This window comes from Procambarus clarkii, chromosome 90 (assembly GCF_040958095.1).
Source record: "Procambarus clarkii isolate CNS0578487 chromosome 90, FALCON_Pclarkii_2.0, whole genome shotgun sequence".
Lineage (NCBI taxonomy): Eukaryota > Metazoa > Arthropoda > Malacostraca > Decapoda > Cambaridae > Procambarus > Procambarus clarkii.
This window is the reverse complement of record NC_091239.1, coordinates 14,768,090-14,790,807: the sequence shown is the minus strand read 5'-3', so window position 1 is coordinate 14,790,807 and position 22,718 is coordinate 14,768,090. Positions and strand designations below refer to the sequence as shown.

Below are 22,718 nucleotides of genomic sequence, written 5' to 3'. Positions count from 1 at the left end.
TGGAGGATGACTGGAGTAACTGTCTGGTGGATGACTGTAGTAACTGTCTGGTGGATGACTGCAGTAACTGTCTGGTGGATGACTGCAGTAACTGTCTGGTGGATGACTGCAGTAACTGTCTGGTGGATGACTGCAGTAACTGTCTGGTGGATGACTGCAGTAACTGTCTGGTGGATGACTGTAGTAACTGTCTGGTGGATGAGTGAAGTAACTGGCTTTGGCCGGATGACATTTGTAACACGGATGAACTTTTGTTTATTGTCAATATATTTGTAAATATTCTGGAATATATGAACGAATGCTTTTGTCGGCTTTTATATAAAATTCTATATGTTGTAGTTTGGAAATAAAAATGATTTAATTTTTAACTAGTTCATTATATGTCAGAAGTTATCATGTGTTCATGTGTGTGTGTGTGTGTGTGTGTGTACTCACCTATATGTACTCACCTATATGTGCTTGCAGGATCGAGCATTGACTCTTGGATCCCGCCTTTCTAGCTATCGGTTGTTTACAGCAATGACTCCTGTCCCATTTCCCTATCATACCTAGTTTTAAAAGTATGAATAGTATTTGCTTCCACAACCTGTTCCCCAAGTGCATTCCATTTTTCCACTACTCTCACGCTAAAAGAAAACTTCCTAACATCTCTGTGACTCATCTGAGTTTCCAGTTTCCACCCATGTCCCCTCGTTCTGTTATTATTACGTGTGAACATTTCATCTATTTCCACTTTGTCAATTCCCCTGAGTATTTTATATGTCCCTATCATATCTCCTCTCTCCCTTCTTTTCTCTAGTGTCGTAAGGTTCAGTTCCTTCAGCCGCTCTTCATATCCCATCCCTCGTAGCTCTGGGACAAGCCTCGTCGCAAACCTCTGAACCTTCTCCAGTTTCTTTATGTGTTTCTTCAGGTGGGGGCTCCATGATGGCGCGGCATACTCTAAGACGGGTCTCACGTAGGCAGTGTAAAGCGCCCTAAAAGCTTCCTCATTTAGGTTTCTGAATGAAGTTCTAATTTTCGCCAGTGTAGAGTACGCTGCTGTCGTTATCCTATTTATATGTGCCTCAGGAGTTAGATTAGGTGTCACATCCACTCCCAGGTCTCTTTCTCGAATCGTTACAGGTAGGCTGTTCCCCTTCATTGTGTACTGTCCCTTTGGTCTCCTGTCACCTGATCCCATTTCCATAACTTTACATTTACTGGTGTTAAACTCCAGTAGCCATTTCCCTGACCATCTCTGCAGCCTGTTTAAGTCCTCTTGGAGGATCCTACAATCCTCGTCTGTCACAACTCTTCTCATTAATTTTGCGTCATCTGCAAACATTGACATGTATGATTCCACTCCTGTAAACATATCATTTACGTAAATTAGAAAGAGGATTGGTCCCAGCACCGATCCTTGAGGTACTCCACTTGTTACTGTTCGCCAGTCCGACTTTTCGCCCCTTACCATTACCCTCTGGCTCCTTCCTGTTAGGTAGTTCTTCACCCATACTAGGGCCTTTCCGCTTACTCCTGCCTGCCTCTCAAGTTTGTATAGCAGTCTCATGTGCGGTACCGTATCAAAGGCCTTTTGGCAGTCAAGAAATATGCAGTCTGCCCAGCCTTCTCTGTCCTGCCTTATCCTTGTTACTTTATCATAGAATTCTAAAAGGTTTGTTAGGCATGATTCCCCTGTCCAGAACCCATGTTGGTGCTTGTTTACAAACCCAATGCTCTCCAGGTGCTCAACAAGTCTTAGCCTAATTATTCTTTCAAGCATTTTGCAGGGGATGCTTGTCAGTGATACGGGTCTGTAGTTAAGTGCCTCCTCCCTATCACCCTTTTTGAAAATCGGTACGACATTTGCCTCCTTCCAGCAACTGGGCAATTCTCCCGACATAAGTGACTCATTAAAGATCATTGCCAGTGTGTGTGTGTGTGTGTGTGTGTGTGTGTGTGTGTGTGTGTGTGTGTGTGTGTGTGTGTGTGTGTGTGTGTGTGTGTGTGTGTGTGTGTGTGTGTGTGTGTTCGCCTTTCTAACAAATCGATTTTTCCTCTATTATATTTACCATATAGTTTTCTAATACACAAATACACACACACACACACACACACACAGGAAGCAGCCCGTAACAGCTGTCTAACTACCAGGGACATATTTACTGTTAGGTGAACAGATGTATCAAGGTGAAAGAAACTTCTCATTTGTTTCCGCCTCGGCAGGGAATCGAACCCGGATCTTTAGCACTACGACCCTCAAGCGCTCTCCACTCAGCCGCGAGGCCGTGTGTGTGTGTGTGTGTGTGTGTGTGTACACATTTGTGTGCTGAGTTTAAACAAATTACAATAATTAATAGTGAACAAACTCGTAATGAAAATACTAATTGAGAAGATCGCCTCTACGAGCCGCCATCTGTAAACGCCACAGTCGACACACCTTAACACAAATACTTTTTTTGTGTTTTAATTTTTCTCTACAAAAGCAGTATAGTAACAATAGTAATAATGAGAAAATCCGTATGAGCCGTGGTGAGGGATCGAACCTGTGGGGCGGGTGTTTCCACTAGACCACTAGTGGAAACCTAGTGGAAAAAACTTGGAAAATGCCAAGATGTTTTCAGCGGAAAACTCAGCTGGTAAAAAAATTCCCAGGTCAATGAAAAATAGAGGGGATGCATTTTAACAAGACGCTGGCATGCTGTCCCCGTCGAGGTCACTGGAGATGGTGGCGCTCGGGTAAATTCAGGTAAATTAATGCTAAACAGTTTTAAAACTATCTGTTACGGTGTCCAAATTCCGGCAAAAATACCTAAATATTTACGCTTCCCAGGACTTGGGTTGACCTGGCTCGTACGCTTCTAGTTAGGCAAAATAACTCTATTTCTGACGGTTGTCAACCCCCGGGAACGGCCTTGTGTGAACCGAACTGTAGGTCTAGTTCTTATGAACTTTTTGAACAAAAAATACGGTAAGTACTTGTATGCAATTTAACAGAAATTCAAGTTTGGATTCCAATAAATAACATTAGAGCAGCCAATACGTCTCTAAGTTAGCAGAATATTACATATATATAGAACTCTAGCTATTTGAAACATTATTTCTGATCTATTAAAGTAGCATAATTACCTTATCATCACTAAACCAGTTGAATAATCACCCGCGAACGATGATTCTCGCTGTTAGGAGATTCGGGAGAATCACCCGCGTCTGGAGCAAAGTTCCCGAGACGGGACTCGCGAGCCGTTAGAACTCTCAATACATCTTCCCAACACAAACAACATAGTTTGCCCTTAAATGTCCCATTAATTACACTCACAACGGAGCGCAAGCACGGGCCGTCCAATGCAAATCAAAACGACTTGATTCAACTCCTGCCCGGAGGAAGCGTTTGCCCGGACCGTTGCCGGTAATTACATTTGGAGTGAAAAATGTTTAGCAATCAGCGGTTATGTTGACTCTTTCCGGGCCGGTCGCTCGAGGTATAGGCTCCCTGGTGGCCGGTTCCCGCGCTCCGCTCAGGCCGCCATTATGTCTTGTGGAGAGTCGCGGGTAAAAATGCTCATTATACATCGTTTGTTTGTCCTTCATCATTCTCCTCCTCTCCTATTCCTTCCTTTTCCTTTTCTTTCTCTTTGGCTTTCTTTCTTCTAGGTATTAATATTTTCGTTTGACCGTAAATGGTACTTGTGTCTCTCTTGCTCACATATGAGTGCAGAGGCAAGTCTACAGATTCTTAATTTAAATGAAGAACACCTATGTTCAGAGATGTATATACTATTAAAATTATATATCTAGCGTTGATATATATATATTTATATACACTGAAAGTATACTGTAGTCCTGGACAATATTCACGTCTAAAGTATACTTTATTATCATAAGTATACTTTTTTATCATTGTATCTTAAGGTCAGTAAGGTATTGTGGCGGCCTTAATTGCCCTCCAGAGATTAAGGACCTCACACCAAACCAAATGATCAATTACTCATCAAATGTGAATTATAATTAATCAAATTGTTACGGTAAGCTTATTTTTGTCACAAATTATAAGTATTGTTTGACAACACAAAGACTAATGGAAGCTACACGAAGCCTTTAGACCCATACGAAGCGGCTTGTGTTTATATCAACCGAACCTCATTCATATACGTGTCTAACCTACGCTTAAAACAACCCAGTGACCCCCGGTGTCTCTATGTTACTCGGTAGTTACTTCCACAGATTAACAACCTTGTTTCAAAATCTCAAGTTTATCCAATTTATCTCGATAGGCCTATAATGAGGCTTATCCAGGCCCCCCCCCTCTAGGGCGTAGGCCTACTGAACAGCCCAAGGATGCAATCCCACAACAGCTATCTAACTACTAGGTACCAATTTACTGCTAGGTGAACAGAGGCATCAGTGAAAGACAACTTGCTTAGCCATTTCTATCCAGCCCAGGCATCGAATCCTGGACTTCGGATTACGAGTCGACAATGTAGCCCACTGTACTACAGCCTACTTAATAAAACCACCAAATTTTAAACTACATTTGAAAAGTTTCAATATTCTTAAGAATGAAAAAAAAAACATAAAAGCGATTGAAATCTTCAGAAACTTCAATTATACCACCGCTCAAGGCTTTTAAAAGGATGAGAATCTCATTAAATTAAATTAATCTTATCATACTCGTCAAACTCAAGGGCCTTGTTCAGAGGTTGTTCAAACTATCATGAACACTAGATGGGAATTGTTGAGAGACGAGCCATCCATGGCGGCCGAATACGTCACATGTTTGGCATTCGTCCGTCTACAGTGTGGGGGAGAGAGAGAGAGAGAGAGAGAGAGAGAGAGAGAGAGAGAGAGAGAGAGAGAGAGAGAGAGAGAGAGAGAGAGAGAGACAGATAGAGGGAGGGAGGGGGAGAGAGGGGGGGAAGGTAACACTCGGGAGAAAGCGCTAAGCTGTTGTTGTTATAGATTCAGCTACTCGGAACAAAAAGTTCCTAGTAGCACGGGCTATGGTGAGCCCGTAGTGGACTTACCTGGCACAGGAGCGGGGCTGTGACTGAGCGCCAAGCCACAACGATTATATATATATATATATATATATAGCACTTGGAAGGGGTCAGGATAAAGATTTGGGATGAGACGGCGGGGAAAGGAATGGTGGCCAACCACTTGTGGACGGTCGGGGATTGAACGCCGACCTGCATGAAGTGAGACCGTCGCTCTACCGTCCAGAGTAGTTCGGCGGAGGCAGGGAGAGTAAGAGAGGGAGGAAAGGAAAGCAGAAGACGGAGAGAGAGAAACAGAGGGACAGAATGACAGAGAGAGAGAGAGAGAGATTAAGAAAATAAATAATAAATAAAAGTTTATTCAAGTAAAAGTACATTCATATAAGAGAGAAAGGCGAAGGGAGAGAGGGACAGACAGAGAAGGAACAGAAGAACACCAACATGTGTGGAATAGGTGGCAGGAGGTGGGAAGGGACCAGGAAGGGGCCCGGGGGGCGGTCATCCCGTATTCCAGGAGCACACGAGGAAATTCCATGGTTTCTGGAATGGGGGAGGGAGGGGGGGGGGAGGGCCGTGATTGAAGCCTTTGTGTGTGTGTGCTCACCTAAAGCGGCTCTCATCAGTGCCTTTGTAAGGTCGAATGTTATCTCCTGAGCCCCGCCTTACTCCCTACATCACTGCAATTGCTTACCACTCGTAAACTAACTTACCTTGAGGTGGTTCTGATGATCCACGTCCCGACCTGACTTCCTGGTGGATGATCAACCAGCAATCCGTCCTCGACTCAAGTCCATTCCATCCAGCGGTCGACCCCACAGACGCATTCATAAATGTGTATATGCTGTTCATTGAAAACGGGAATTTTCTCAAATATAAATTAATATTATAATATATTAGCATATTGTGCATATATAGGCATAGGTTAGGTTAGGTGTTTAGGTTCTGTTGGCGATTATTTGTATTTGTAGTACGTGGGTGAAGCATTTACAGCGTTGTGGTTCGAACACAAGTCGTCAGTGAAGCACTTGTTCCGGAAGTGTTCGAACGTCATCAGTTGCGAGTCGTGTGTAAACCGCTTTTCATTCATAAACAGCTGGGGGGGTTGGCGGGTGCATGGAATCACTTTTGGGTCTTTGTTTGGAGGACGGGCTGTTATTTTGCAACCCGTCCTCGACTCAAGTCCATTACATCCAGCAGCCCGTCCTCCAAACAAAGATCCAAAAGTGATTCCATGCACCCGCCAAACCCCCTGTTTATGAATGAAAAGCGGTTTACACACGACTCACAACTGCTGACATTCGAACATATCCGGAACAAGTGCTTCACTGACGACTTGTGTTCGAACCACAACGCTGTAAATGCTTCATCCACGTACTACAAATACAAATAATCGCCAACAGAACCTAAACACCTAACCTAACCTATGCCTATATATGCACAATATGCTAATATATTATAATATTAATTTATATTTGAGAAAATTCCCGTTTTCAATGAACAGCATATACACATTTATGAATGCGTCTGTGGGGTCGACCGCTGGATGGAATGGACTTGAGTCGAGGACGGGTTAGGTGGTCGTCTTAACAACATCGGAGACCCTCTTGAGAGTATTGATCACATGCGTCTATCATCTCACTATATCACCCAGACTCACCTTTGAAGATACCAACTATATTATCCTAAACGGGTAATAATAGAAACAGTCCACTACGGGCTCACCATAGCCCGTGCTACTTGGAACTATTTGTCCTGAGTAGCTGAATCTATTATAAGAATAGTAATAACTTCATTTGATCACATTCCCAAAAGTTGACGCAATTAAAATCTTAAAGCAATATTACTTAAGGTAAGAGCCTAATAAATTAGGGTCTTTTGCCTTTTGTGTTTAAACTTACATTAGTTCTATTGCCTTCGGAACCTTAGAAACTAAAAATTCTTCCAATCTTAATTTATATTTGCAATTGTGATAAATCTTCTTGAGGTTATCTTGAGATGAATTCGGGGCTTTTTAGTGTCCCCGCGGCCCGGTCCTCGACCAGGCCTCCACCCCCAGGAAGCAGCCCGTGACAGCTGACTAACATCCAGGTACCTATTTTACTGCTAGGTAACAGAGGAATAGGGTGAAAGAAACTCTGCCCATTGTTTCTCGCCGGCGCCTGGGATCGAACCCAGGACCACAGGATCACAAGTCCAGCGTGCTGTCCGCTCGGCCGACCGGCTTCCAATGTGCTTGCAGGGCTTGCAAACACTGTGCAACATGAAAGTTGTAAACTGTTAAACTATCACTTGGAAACCTTGGCAAAGTTGCTTGCAAAAATACCTTGTAATTTTCTGCAAGCTCCTTTTGTGTGTTTGTGTGTGTTTGTCTGTAATTAAGTAATTGCTTTTGTGCTTGGGAATTTATGAGGCTACGTGTGTGTTATATGATATCAGTGTTATATGTGTTATATGATATCAGTGTTATGTGATATCAGTCCCAGAGTGCTTGGCCTTCGCACTCTCAATGTATGTGTTCTCTTCTGCCCTATCTATAGATACCCATCTGTGTATCTATATCTGTTTTTTTTTATTATTTCTTTCTCCTATGTCTCATTATTATATTAATCTTTTATTTTTTCATTTTTTTTTGTATATTATGAACTCGAGAAAATTACGTAATTATTTTTTTTCAAAATATCGGATAAAATATTTTAAAATTTCAATGCTAAATTACGTTAATCTATTTTATTATCGGAGTTTTTTTTATAAGTTTAGGAAATAAAAACATCTAGAAATTTTTACTTATTTTTTGGGGGAAGAAGTAAAACTACTGCAATTTTTGTCCATTTTATTAATAATTGTTAAAAACATGGCTGTAAAAAGTAATTAGTGTGTAATGACTTAAGACCTGATTATGGAGAATATTAGCTCTAATTAGCATGAAATGTTTGGTTCATGTATCTCTCGGATATCACATTATGTGTGTGTTGAAAACTTCACTACAGTGTGTGTGTTTGTCTGCCCGTGTGTGTGTGTGTGTGTGTGTGTGTACTCACCTATATGTACTCACCTATATGTGCTTGCAGGATCGAGCATTGACTCTTGGATCCCGCCTTTCGAGCATCGGTTGTTTACAGCAATGACTCCTGTCCCATTTCCCTATCATACCTGGTTTTAAAATTATGAATAGTATTTGCTTCCACAACCTGTTCCTGAAGTGTGTGTGTGTGTGTGTGTGTGTGTGTGTGTGTGTGTGTGTGTGTGTGTGTGTGTGTGTGTGTGTGTGTGTGTGTGTGTGTGTGTGTGTGTGTGTGTGTGTGTGTGTGTGTGTGTGAGTGCGTGTGTGTGTGTGTGTGTGTGTGTGTGTGTGTGTGTGTGTGTGTGTGTGTGTGTGTGTGTGTGTGTGTGTGTGTGTGTGTGTGTGTGTGTGTGTGTGTGTGTGTGTGTGTGTGTGTGTGTGTGTGAGTGCGTGTGTGTGTGTGTACGGTGTGTGTGTGTGTGTGTGTGGTAACCTATTTGTGTTTGCGGGGGTTGAGCTCTGGCTCTTTGGTCCCGCCTCTCAACCGTCAATCAACTGGTGTACAGGTTCCTGAGCCTACTGGGCTCTATCATATCTACACTTGAAACTGTGTATGGAGTCAGCCTCCACCACATCACTGCCTAATGCATTCCATTTATTAACTACTCTGACACTGAAAAAATTCTTTCTAACGTCTCTGTGGCTCATCTGGGTACTAAGTTTCCACCTGTGTCCCCTTGTTCGTGTCCCACCCGTGCTGAAGAGTTTGTTTTTGTCCACCCTGTCAATTCCCCTGAGAATTTTGTAGGTGGTTATCATGTCTCCCCTTACTCTTCTGTTTTCCAGGGATGTGAGGTTCAGCTCCTTTAGCCTTTCCTCGTAGCTCATTCCTCTCAGTTCCGGGACCAGTCTGGTGGCATACCTCTGAATCTTCTCTAACTTCGTCTTGTGTGTGTGTGTGTGTGTGTGTGTGTGTGTGTGTGTGTGTGTGTGTGTGTGTGTGTGTGGTCATCTAGTTGTGTTTGCCGGGGTTGAGCTCTGGCTCTTTGGTCCCGCCTCTCAACTGTCAATCAAATCAACTGTTACTAACTACTAACTTTTTATTGTTTTTTCCAGACACACACACACACACACACACACACACACACACACACACACACACACACACACACACACACACACACACACACACACACACACACATACACACACACACACACACACACACACACACACACACACACACAACCTGACAGTTGAGAGGCGGGACCAAAGAGCCAGAGCTCAACCCCGGCAAGCACAATTAGGTGAGTACACACACACACACCCAGGAAGCAGCTCCGTAACAGCTGTCTAACTCCCAGGTACCTATTTACTGCTAGGTGAACAGGGGCATCAGGATGAAAGAAACTCTACCTATCTGTTTCCGTCTTCACCGGGAATCGAACCCCGGATTCTTTCCCATCACCACTGAAACGTATTCTTACAAATCTCCCCGTTCCCAAGAACCTTAATACCATATTCTCCAAGAATGTGTCAAGGTATAAATACTCTGGCCCCTAAGAGCCCCATTTTGATCAACCCTTTACGAAACCAGTGCATCTTCCCCTCAAACATAGCGGCTTTGTTATACATTTATTAAACAGTTTACAACCTCCCAAGTTGTTTATACACGACAATAACCTCAGGTTGTGAGGTTTACAACCCCGTAAACCAAATGTAAACAAAGCCACCATGATTGCTCGAAGATGTACAGGTTTCGTATGAGAGTTGAGTTCAGGTTTGATGATTCCCTGAGCCAGGTTACTGCTACAATGGGGGCCCGGTCTCCTCACGCGAAGGTCAGGTTTACCGTGGTCGCCACTCCACTGTAACAAAAGCAAACTCAAATTAGTTTACATCGACAAATGCGGGAGTTAAAACGGACAAAATTTGTTTGTCTGTGTTTGTTGATTTCTGTTTTTGTTTGTGTATGAGTCTGGTTGGATTTCTGTTTGTTTTATTTGTTTGTTTGTCTCTGTTTGTTTGTTTGATCGTATCTGTTTGACATTTTGTTTGATTATTGGTCCCTCTGTTTATCTGTGTGTTCCTTGTTTATGTCTGTCTGTCTGTCTGTCTGTCTGTCTGTCTGTCTGTCTGTCTGTCTGTCTGTCTGTCTGTCTGTCTGTCTGTAAACACACACACACCTTGCCAACCGTCAATATTTTTAGCGCAAGAAAGAGAAAAAGAGAAATTGTAAAAAAATAATAATAAAAGGAGACAAAGAACAAATGTTCAACATATTTCGAGAGTGTTATGCGCGCTGGTGTTGTTCTCTCGTGTTCTTCAAAGTCTCAGCAACAGCCTGTTCATACTGATGTAGAACACTTCAAAATGTGGCGTGATGCGTCAGTGAACAAATCCACAAGGGCCGTGACGAGGATTTGAGTCTCGGAGAGGCTTCAGGATCCAAGTAAGTTCAGTAGAACTTCCGGTTGCAATTCTTTTGACCATGTCGTAGCTCTGTCGATTAAGGCAGCGTCTGGGATGCTCTCGGACGTAGGTTCGGATCCTCGTTACGGCCCTTGTGGATTTGTTTACTTAAACATGTGTTTCGACTTACATATATATATGTGTCTTGATTGATATATGTGTGTTCTGACAGGCGGAACACCTTGTATTTACTTTCACTGACGGAATGAGAACAAAATTTGGACTCTGTAGCACAGTAGTCTGCGCAGTCGAAATACAACCGTATGGTCCCGAGTTCGATTCCTGGACAGGTTGAGACATTCAGGGACATTGCTGTTCTCCTGATGCCTCTGTTCACCTCAATAGGTACCCCATGGTGTTGGCCAACTGTTGTGGGTGGCATTGTAGGAGTGCTCAGGTGGCTTATGTGGACCTGACACCTGATGCCTCTGTTCACCTAGCAGTAATTGGGCAGTATTTCAGGATAAGACGTGAGAGGTTCGACACTTCCTGTGGAATTAAGGTAATTTTATGTAATTTTATGTAATTTTGTCTCGTGTCTTGCATACATAATTTGTATCCACCATGTAATCTGTGCGTCCAGCAGCCTGTAATTTACTGTGTATGTGTGTGTGTGTGTGTGTGTGTGTGTGTGTGTGTGTGTGTGTGTGTGTGTGTGTGTGTGTGTGTGTGAGTGTGTGTGTGTGTGTGTGTGTGTGTGTGTGTGTGTGTGTGTGTGTGTGTGTGTGTGTGTGTGTGTGTGTGTGTGTGTGTGTGTGTGTGTGTGTGTGTGTGTGTGTGTGTGTGTGTGTGTGCGCGCGCTCACCTAATTGCTCACCTAGTTGTGCTTGCGGGGGTTGAGCTCTGGCTATTTGGTCCCGCCTCTCAACCGTCAATCAACTGGTGTACAGGTTCCTGAGCCTATTGGGCTCTATCATATCTACATTTGAAATTGTGTATGGAGTCAGCCTCCACCACATCACTTCCTAATGCATTCCATTTACTAACCACTCTGACACTGAAAACGTTCTTTCTAACGTCTCTGTGGCTCATTTGGGTACTCAGCTTCCACCTGTGTCCCCTTGTTCGCGTCCCACCAGTATTGTGTGTGTGTGTGTGTTTGTGTGTGTGTGTATTCACCTAGTTGTGCTTGCGGGGGTTGAGCTCTGCTCTTTCGGCCCGCCTCTCAACTGTCAATCAACTGTTTCTAACTGTGTGTGTGTGTGTGTGTGTGTGTGTGTGTGTGTGTGTGTGTGTGTGTGTGTGTGTGTGTGTGTATTCACCTAGTTGTGCTTGCGGGGGTTGAGCTCTGCTCTTTCGGCCCGCCTCTCAACTGTCAATCAACTGTTTCTAACTGTGTGTGTGTGTGTGTGTGTGTGTGTGTGTGTGTGTGTGTGTGTGTGTGCGCTCTGCGCACATGGGTATGTGAGCGTGTTATGTATGCACGAGTGTATGAACGTATATGGCCATATCCGTGAACTAACGCACATGTCTTAGTAAAGTTCACACCTAAAACCATAATACCAAACAACAAAACACACAAACAAAGACTTACCAAACACCAACATAGCCATCTTAGAGCTGACAAGCAAATCAAAACAAGATCTTGAACCTTCTTAAGTCAATTGTGAGTGTTTATTCCCGTTTTTTTTGTTTGTTTTATTTGATTATGTTTTTGTACTTTGGTGCAGACCTTGCTGTTGCCGCCACCAGATGTCAGCCTCGTCTCTGAAAATGTAAACAAGAGATGCTGTACTCTTGTGCAAGATGCTTAGATCAGAAGATAGGGAGGGAGAAGGGAGATGAAAGGGCAGGGAAGATGCAGGGAAGATGGTGAGTGGGGGAAGGATGGAATTATAGCAATGGATGAGGGAAAAAAAGATAGATGGAGAGAGGAAGGAATAGAATGTTTGATTTATGTTACATTGACTGGCTACGCTCTCTCTCTCTCTCTCTCTCTCTCTCTCTCTCTCTCTCTCTCTCTCTCTCTCTCTCTCTCTCTCTTTTCTTGTGTCGAACACATCCTTCTAATCTACCACCTCCTTTCCTCCGTAGACGGATATCTACATCAGTAGTCGCGACAGGATCCCATCTACCCGTCAACTACCACAAGCCCTCGCCTCCACCAATCACCTATCACCTGCTCTGGCCTTCACCAATCACCTATCACCTGCTCTGGCCTCCACCAATCACCTATCACCTGCTCTGGCCTCCACCAATCACCTATCACTTGCTCTGGCCTCCACCAATCACCTATCACTTGCTCTGGCCTTCACCAATCACCTATCACTTGCTCTGGCCTCCACCAATCACCTATCACTTGCTATGGCCTCCACCAATCACCTATTACTTGCTATGGCCTCCACCAATCACCTATTACTTGCTCTGGCCTCCACCAATCACCTGCTCTGGCCTCCACCAATCACCTATCACCTGCTCTGGCCTCCACCAATCACCTATTACTTGCTATGGCCTCCACCAATCACCTATTACTTGCTATGGCCTCCACCAATCACCTATCACTTGCTATGGCCTCCACCAATCACCTATCACTTGCTATGGCCTCCACCAATCACCTATCACTTGCTCTGGCCTCCACCAATCACCTATTACTTGCTCTGGCCTCCACTAATCACCTATTACTTGCTATGGCCTCCACCAATCACCTATCACTTGCTATGGCCTCCACCAATCACCTATCACCTGCTCTGGCCTCCACCAATCACCTATTACTTGCTATGGCCTCCACCAATCACCTATCACTTGCTCTGGCCTCCACCAATCACCTATCACCTGCTCTGGCCTCCACCAATCACCTATCACTTGCTCTGGCCTCCACCAATCACCTATCACCTGCTCTGGCCTCCACCAATCACCTATCACCTGCTCTGGCCTCCACCAATCACCTATCACTTGCTCTGGCCTCCACCAATCACCTATCACCTGCTCTGGCCTCCACCAATCACCTATCACCTGCTCTGGCCTCCACCAATCACCAATCACCTGCTCTGGCCTCCACCAATCACCTGCTCTCCCTCACCTCTACCTCAGATGCCCGGGATGCTGACCTCATCTCCCCCAGGGTCTCCCCAGGACCCTGAGATGCTGCCTTCAGTCCTGGAGATGATGCTGACGACTGCTGACAACACAAACCTAATAATTTACAAACAAAATAAACATTCAGATTTTGCAATTTCGATCATAATAAGTCTTTTTTTTAATTAATCTCACAAGTATTTTGCTGTCTTAAGTTTTAATTAAAATCGTGGATCTGTCTTTGGATATATTTGTTTTGTTTTTGTAATTATGAGCAAAGAATCCGGATTTGGATCCGGATTCATGTATGTGCTTGGGGGTGACTTCAGTATTTTCCTTAACATTGTTTGGAATAGACTTTAAAAGGCACTCATACCTGAGAGGCACTCACGGTGGCTGGGAGGAGAGTACCGGGAGTGCACTGGCACACTTGTGGGTACCGGAAGACGGCTACTCCCTCACACTCCCGGTACTGGGGTTGTAAAGGAGGGGCAGCTGATACCGGAAAGACCCCCTCTCCTTCACACTCCCGGTACTGCACTGCTACTGGGAGTACCCTCTCTCTCACACACCCCCGGTACGGGTACTGGGAGGTAGTGGGTATCATCAACTCTCTCCTGGGGCTCTCCTGGTACTGGTGACGCAGGGTATTAGGCGTACTGGTTACCGGGAAGGTTGCAGTCTCTCTCTCACACCCTCTACACGACCCTCTCACCAGTACAACATCAGGTTCTGTGTCACTTTCCGCCCTGACCTGAGGAAGCAATCAACAGCAGCATCAATTACATCAACCACGTACACAGAAATACTCTACCAGCAAGAGTACTGGTGGCGGTACTCCTGTACTACTAATCTCAAGCTCTATAATCTCTATATTTCTCTAGGCTATCATATTCTCACCTGCTGATTCTGGACGAGGCTGACAGGAATCTGTCCCTTGGTTGAGACAGGTGAGATATCCACCGCCAGACAGGCAGAGGAAGCCCCCAAGGTCACCCCCTTCAACCCGTCACCCATATCTTGGCTATCATCCTGGGGGCCAGGCTCTGCTATCCTCCTCCTCTTCCTGTAGGATATAGTCCCCAGAAGGAGCAGGATAACCAACACCAGGAGGCTCGAACCCAGGCAAACCAGGATTAAGGGACGGTAGGGATTATCCGTCAGTGTTTCCCAGAAGGATCTGTCGTCTGTCTCTCCGTCGTCTATCCCTTCGTGACCGTCTACGACCGGGCCTCCGTCCCGTACCTCAGCTTCTAAGGGGCCGTCTGTGGAGAAGCCATTGTTGGGAATATAATTGTTTGTCCTTGAGAACTTAAGAATAAAGGAAAATGCAGAAAGGCTATATGGTTCATACGAGGCAGCTGCTATTGGTTCATACGAGGCAGCTGCTATTGGCCCATAAGAGGCAGCTGCTATTGGCCCATAAGAGGCAGCTGCTATTGGTCCATACGAGGCAGCTGCTATTGGTCCATACGAGGCAGCTCCTATTGGTCCATACGAGGCAGCTGCTATTGGTTCATACGAGGCAGCTGCTATTGGTCCATATGAGGCAGCTCCTATTGGTCCATACGAGGCAGCTGCTATTGGTTCATACGAGGCAGCTGCTATTGGTTCATACGAGGCAGCTCCTATTGACCCAAACGAGGCAGCTGCTATTGACCCAAACGAGGCAGCTCCTATTGACCCACAAGTCCCAATTGGAGCTACCATGTACTGACCAATAGACCTACTGCAGATACACCCAATTCACACATATCTAATATAACATTATTTTTTATATATTTAGGTCATCAGTAATGTTTTAATAATCCTAAACACTAACATAAAACATTACATATAAACATTGATGTTTATATACAATGTTTATATATGGTAAAGGGATTACTACAAATCTACCTTAACCTGATCAATACAGGAGTGTTTAAAATACAGAACAATAACTCACTGAATATGTAAACACACTTACTGATATGTAAATTCACTTACTGATATGTAAACACACTTACTGATATATAACTCACTGATATATGTAGCTATATCTCCAGCTGTTGATCATTTTTTGATCATCCTATAGCTGATTATTCAGCCTATTGTAAGGTTTATGTATGATGTTAGGAATTAGCCTAATATTAACCATTAACCATGGAGGCTGGTAGCTACCACCATCCACTCACCATGGGGGCTGGTAGCTACCACCATCCACTCACCATGGAGGCTGGTAGCTACCACCATCCACTCACCATGGGGGCTGGTAGCTACCATTCCCTCACCATGGGGGCTGGTAGCTACCACCATCCACTCACCATGGGGGCTAGTAGCTACCATTCCCTCACCATGGGGCTGGTAGCTACCACCATCCACTCACCATGGAGCTGGTAGACAGAGCCGCTGGTACCCAAGCTGGAGATAGTAAGGTGAGTGTCGCTGGTCAAGCCCCGATCATTGACGGCAGTAACCACGACGAGGTACTTGCTCTTCTCCTTGAGGCCCTCTACCTGTCAAGAGAGAGAGACCAAGTCACTGCCCGGAACGCTGTGAAGGTTAGGTCATGTCATGAGACATGTCAGGTCATCTTAGAGACATGTCAGGTCATCTTAGAGACATGTCAGGTCATCTTAGACACATATAAGGTCATCTTAGAGACATGTCAGGTCATCTTAGAGACAGGTCAGGTCATCTTAGACACATATCAGGTCATCTTAGAGACATGTCAGGTCATCTTAGACACATATCAGGTCATCTTAGAGACAGGTCAGGTCATCTTAGAGACAGGTCAGGTCATCTTAGACACATATCAGGTCATCTTAGAGACAGGTCAGTTCATCTTAGAGACATATCAGGTCATCTTAGAGACAGGTCAGGTCATCTTAGACACATATCAGGTCATCTTAGAGACATATCAGGTCATCTTAGACACATATCAGGTCATCTTAGAGACAGGTCAGGTCATCTTAGACAATATCAGGTCATCTTAGAGACATATCAGGTCATCTTAGACACATATCAGGTCATCTTAGAGACAGGTCAGGTCATCTTAGAGACATGTCAGGTTATCTTAGACACATATCAGGTCATCTTAGACACATATCAGGTCATCTTAGAGACATGTCAGGTCATCTTAGACACATATCAGGTCATCTTAGACACATATCAGGTCATCTTAGACACATATCAGGTCATCTTAGACACATATCAGGTCATCTTAGACACATATCAGGTCATCTTAGACACATATCAGGTCATCTTAGACACATATCAGGTCATCTTAGACACATATCAGGTCATCTTAGACACATATCAGGTCATCTTAGACACATATCAGGTCATCTTAGACATATATCAGGTCATCTTAGACACATATCAGGTCATCTTAGACACATATCAGGTCATCTTAGACACATATCAGGTCATCTTAGAGACAGGCCAAGTCGTGTCATCTCCATCACCTATCACTGAAGTATCCCAGGGCCTATAATCTGGTTATTTATGTCATACGAGGTCAAGCCAGTTCAGAAGATTCCCGGGAACGTCACTTCAAGTTAGGACTCAGAGATCACGCGACTCAGCAACTTAGAAACTTTCTGAGGGAACGAGATTAATCCATTTAATGCTGAGGAAACTGCTGAGAAGGAGGGAAAGGGGGAAGGAGGAGGATGAAGCAAGGAATAAGAGGCAGCGACTTGTAATGGCGAGTCATCAAGAAGGTCAAGACGCCAGCAGAAACCAGATGGATGAAGCAATTTAAAAAGTTTAGTGGGATTCAATGACGAGAAAGAGAGGCAATTAGAGTTATGAATCTGTGGCAACTACCTTTGAGGGCTGGGAAGGGTATTGTCAGGTAATGCCCCGGTTTCACCTCTAATTATGTCAAATGATCACTTAGTTGCTGGTAATTACCAGTTTGTACCTGAGTTACATTTAGGGGAGGAATGTGAGAATTAGAATGCTCCATTAATGCCCCAAGCTAACCTTCCTATGCTGTAAATGCTCCATTAATGCCCCAAGCTAACCTTCCCATGCTGTAAATGCTCCATTAATGCCCCAAGCTAACCTTCCTATACTGTAAATGCTCCATTAATGCCCCAAGCTAACCTTCCCATGCTGTAAATGCTCCATTAATGCCCCAAGCTAACCTTCCTATGCTGTAAATGCTCCACTAATGCTCCAAAGAACATGGGAGAACACTCACCGCCCAAAAATAACCCGAAAGAGCACAGGAGAAGAACACCAAGAACACGCCAGTGGACCAAACAAGAACATGGGGAGACTCACGCCCGACCACCAAAATAGTTACCAAGAAGTGGGGTGTGGCGGCGTCGCCGTCGGCTCCTGCTGTAGTGAAGTTAAGGAAGTGTTGCAGGGGGCCCTCCTGAAGGCGCGCCTGCAGGAGGAAGTGCTGGCTGAGGCCTCCGCTGCTCCCAGCAACGCACCGCAACCTGACCGAGGTTCGAGACCCGCCCCATACGGTGCAGTTGCTCGGCGGCTCCGGTTTGCCTGTAGGAGACGGAGCGTTATGGACAAGAGAATTATATAACTTTGTCCAACTTGGTCTGGGCGGTAGAGCGACGGTCTCGCTTCATGCAGGTCAGCGTTCAATCCCCGACCGTCCACAAGTGGTTGGGCATCATTCCTTTCCACCGTCCCATCCCTAATCCTTATCCTGACCCCCTTCCAAGTGCAACATAATCAGAATGGCTTGGCGCTTTTCCCCTGATAATTTCCTTCCTTCAATACGAACGAGGTAATTACCAACGGAGAAAAATCAATACTATTCCTGGAACCACAAGAACGAAGTCATTAGTATGAGAGATAGTGAGAGAAAGACAGAGAAAGAGAGAGAAAGAAAGAGAAAAGATTACCAGTCATCATAATTTCTCTTAGTATATAATTATCATCGTTCCCCTACAACAGTAGCCAGAGGGGTCGTTCCCAGCACGACTGGCCTGGCCTAAAGAAGGGGAAACAGATGTTAACGGCTTCCAGAGCAGTCATAATAAGTCTGTTGCAAGTAATTAATTGTCATAGTTACCCATCTCACTCCTCCTGAAGTCATCCATCCTCACTCATCCATCTTACCCAACAATTCGTCTCGTCAAGAAACTATCTGACTCATTTGTACTCATTACTATAAGAGACTCAATCACATATAAGGGGGTCAATAAGCCGCTACCAACTCATAATCTAGCTCATAAAATGTCCTCATATAATCGAACTTAGTCCCTGGGGCCAGATTCATGAAGCAGTTACTGAAGCACCTACGAACCTGACCATCTTTTCTCAATCTTTGGCGGCTTTGTTTACAATTATTAAACAGTTAATGAGCTCCGAAGCACCAGGAGGCTGTTTGTAACATTAACAACAGTTGATTGGCAAGTTTTCATGCTTGTAAACTGTTTAATAAATGTAACCAAAGCCGTCAAAACACTACACTACACACAGAAATCACAATTGCGTGATGTATCAAATAAACAAACCCACAAGGGCCGTGACGAGGATTCGAACCTGCGTCCGAAAGAATCCCAGACGCTGCCTCGACGAGGTTCGAATCCTCGTCACGGCCCTTGTGGATTTGTTCAAAGATTGAGGAAAGATGTACACGTTCGTAAGTACTTGCGTAACTACTTCGTGAACCTGGCCTCTGGTCTTCCCAGGGACATGAGTTCGACCCCATTGTGCAATGTCACCTGCGTTACGAAGTCCGCAAATGGGTTTGTTTACAATCTCACCTGCAGGAAGAATATGGAAGACGCAAGGATGCCTCTGGATGCCGATGTAGTTGGTGGCCCAGCAGAGGAGAGTGCCATAGTCCAAGGAGGTCATGGGGGTGTAGGTGATGACACTCTCACTACCGGACGAGGTAAAGCGCCCGTCTGGCACTTCGATGGTGTCGGCTGTGTTGTTGAACGTCCAGTGGAATGTTTGCTGAGGCGGGTTGGCTTCCACCGAGCAAGTTACTTCGGCGTCTTCGTAGCGACCCACAGCGTAGGTGCTGGGCTGCCCAGGCGTGCATATCGGCGCGTCTGCCGTTGGGATTTGAATTTGAATTTGAAATTGATTTGGTATTATGGCGACCGGCCGGTCAAATATTCACCATTTTCTAGGGTTGTCGGTCAATTATTTTGATACATATTAAAATTTATTTCGAGAGTTGAGAAAAATCTCACTTGGTAGCCGCTATCAGCATGTTCGGATATCTTTATGTTCGGCTATCAGTATGTTCGGCTATCAGTATATTCGGCTATTTGACTTTTATTGAACTAACCCAAGTTTTTAAAAAATTAGGCCTCCAAATCCTGATTAAAACCAAGTCAGCTTATCCCTTATACAAACCTTTTGTAACCCAATATAACCTAACCTAACCTAATTGAACCTAACTTAAAATATTCTAACCTAATGTAAATTAGCCTTACATAATACAAGAGTAAATACGACTTGATAATGGTCCAGGACGGACTGAAAAGTCGTCGTTTCTCCATCTTCTGGTGTGTGGTCTGGTCATTATATCTTCAGCCACGTTATTGTGACTTATTGTCTCCATACAAGAATAACATTCCCTGTAAGTTCTTTTCCAGGCACAGTGGCCGATCACACGAGCGAGTCTGGCCACTGTCCGAACGAGCGAGTCTGGCGACTGTTCGGTCGAGCGAGTCTGGCGACTGTTCGGTCGAGCGAGTCTGGCGACTGTTCGGTCGAGCGACTCTGGCGACTGTTCGGTCGAGCGAGTCTGCGACTGTTCGGTCGAGCGAGTCTGGCGACTGTTCGGTCGAGCGAGTCTGGCGACTGTTCGGTCGAGCGAGTCTGCTGACTGTTCGGACGAGCAAGTCTGTCAAGTGTTCGGACGAGCGAGTCTGCGGCTGTTCGGACGAGCGAGTCTTCGCCTGTTCGGACGAGCGAGTCTGTCGTCTGTTCGGACGAGCGAGTCTGGCGGCCGATCGACCGGACGAGCAAGTCTAGCGGCCGACCGGACGAGCGAGTCTGGCGGCCGATCGACCGGACGAGCAAGTCTGGTGAATCTGGTCGCCGACCGAGTCTCGCAGTGAGACAACTATAGATTTTAATCAAATATTTTACGGTCACAGAAGCGTCGTGTTGTGTGGGTGGGCTCCGGCAAGCGTACAATAATGCTCTCTGGGGCAGTGTAGCTTTGTGTTCAGTGTAAATTCAGTGTTCAGTGTTGTACTTCTATGGGCCGTCTGGCGAGGCTGATCAGGGGAAGTGATGTTTAGAGAGTGTTTTTCAGGTTGTGAGCGAACATTTAGAGGGTGTTTGTAGGTTGAGAAAGAATGTTTAGAAAGTAGTTATAGTGTGGGAGACAATAAGGGCACTCTCAGCTAATCACACACGACAAATAATTAAAGTGTTTACGGGGCTTGAGACAATGTTTATAAAGCAGTTTAGAGTATTTTTGGGGCTTTAGACAATGTTTATAAAGCAGTTTAGAGTGTTTTGGGGGCTTTAGACAACGTTTATAAAGCACTTTAGAGTGTTTATGGGGCTTTATGCAATGTTTATAAAGCAGTTTAGAGTGTTTAAGTGGGTGCAAATGAATATTTAGAGCATTTGTGTATTTACAAGGGAGTAATGCTCTCTAAATTGATGACTACACACTCACACTTAACGTCGAGCGTGAGGGTGTTGGAGGAGGCGACGCCGACGGAGTTATGTGCCCTGCAGGAGTAGGAACCAGTCTGCGACCTCCCGACCTTCTGCAGCACAAGACTCTGGTTGCTGATGATGACTCCAGCGGCCACATTATGCACCAGCACCACCTCCTGCGTCCCCACGAGAGAACAAGGAACTTGGTTATACCACGTATGGGGGAACAGTGTTCTTGGTTATAAGAGTGTCTTTGATTTACAACGGAAGGAAATACTCACGTTGTGGTTCCATGAGACGCGGGAGACTTTGGGGTTGGCCTGGACCACACACTCGAAGTAGACATCATCGTTTTCTTTAATGTTGCTGGCGTCCAGAGACGCTCCGAAGTGGCAGGTGGCCTTCGGCAGGTCTGTGTGGACGGAGACGGTTTGTTGGTTGCTGTGAGGGGGGTCGAGGTGTTGGTGGTGACCTAGATGGTGGTGGTGTTAATGGTGGCGATGGTGGTGCTCCAGATAGTGGTGGTGGTGTTTGTGGTGGTGCAGGTGATGATAGCCGTTATCATATCTCACATCTCACCATGTCCGCATCATAGATAAAGACCTTGTGATAGTGGTCAATATATTCATGGCTAAATAACACTATTTAAGCTAAAACTAAATCTGGGTACTTAGAAATCATTGAAAATGTTAATAATAGAGCAGAACATTAGCCATATGACAGGTAACAAACGCGAGTCCCAAGGGTGATTTACTCTCAGGGGGGAACAAGGCAATTTAAGAAATAATGAACTGAGGAAAATCGTTGGAGTATGACGGGGAATCGAACGGGCGTCCAGCGTCCAGCTCCAGACACGCGCCATAACCCTAGGGGTACCAAGGACGTTCGTACCATCTACGTCCTGTAAATGACAAATGACTATTTCTCATTTTCAGTAGACAAATGACTATTTCCCATTTTCAGTAGACAAATGAATATTTCCCATTTTCGGTTTTGATGACACGAAGAAACCCGCTCATAAATCATCTTTATTATTGACTAAAGATACTTATTGTTCGTGTATAACGATCCTGTAGCACAATAGTCTGCGTCCTCGACTCATAATCGATGAGATAGAACGGCGGGACAGAAACGGTTGGGCTTGTTTCGTTTCACCTGATGCCTTAGTTCAAGTAGAGTAAAATAGGTGCCCTTGAGTTGCACAACTGTTGTGTGTCGCAAAAAGCCAAGACTCTAATCTGAGGTTATCGTGATATGATTTCGGGGCTTAGCGTCCCCGAGGCCCGGTCCTCGACTAGGCCTCCTATTTGTTACACACACCCTCAGGAAGCAGCCCGTAGCAGCTGTCTAACTCCCAGGTACCTATTTACCGCTAGGTGAAAAGGAGCACCAAGGTGAAAGAAACATTGCCCGTTGGTTTTCACTATGCCCCTGTTACCTAGCAGTAAAATAGGTACCTGGGTGTTAGTCAGCTGTCACGGGCTGCTTCCTGGGGGTGGAGGCCTGGTCGAGGACCGGTCCGCGGGGACACTAAAGCCCCGAAATCATCTCAAGATAACCCCCACCGGGGATCGAACCCGGAAGCATATGACTACGAATCCCAAACGTTGTCCACTCTAATGTCTTACAAACACCCATACTTCAACAAGACATTG

General features: G+C 45.1%; 1 protein-coding gene across 1 annotated transcript; it reads right to left on the bottom strand.

The window, feature by feature from the left end:
• Positions 1–7,795: 7,795 nt before the first annotated feature.
• On the bottom strand, positions 7,796–21,545 carry LOC123746584 (uncharacterized; the record flags this gene model as incomplete). Its single annotated transcript, XM_069318364.1, has 10 exons — positions 7,796–9,848; positions 11,987–12,159; positions 13,472–13,584; positions 13,844–14,221; positions 14,368–14,732; positions 15,833–15,962; positions 17,762–17,961; positions 19,194–19,487; positions 21,080–21,239; positions 21,345–21,545. Coding segments are annotated over 8 exons (1,770 nt in total), but the record flags the coding sequence as incomplete, so codon positions are not given.
• Between the last annotated feature and the right edge of the window lie 1,173 nt (positions 21,546–22,718).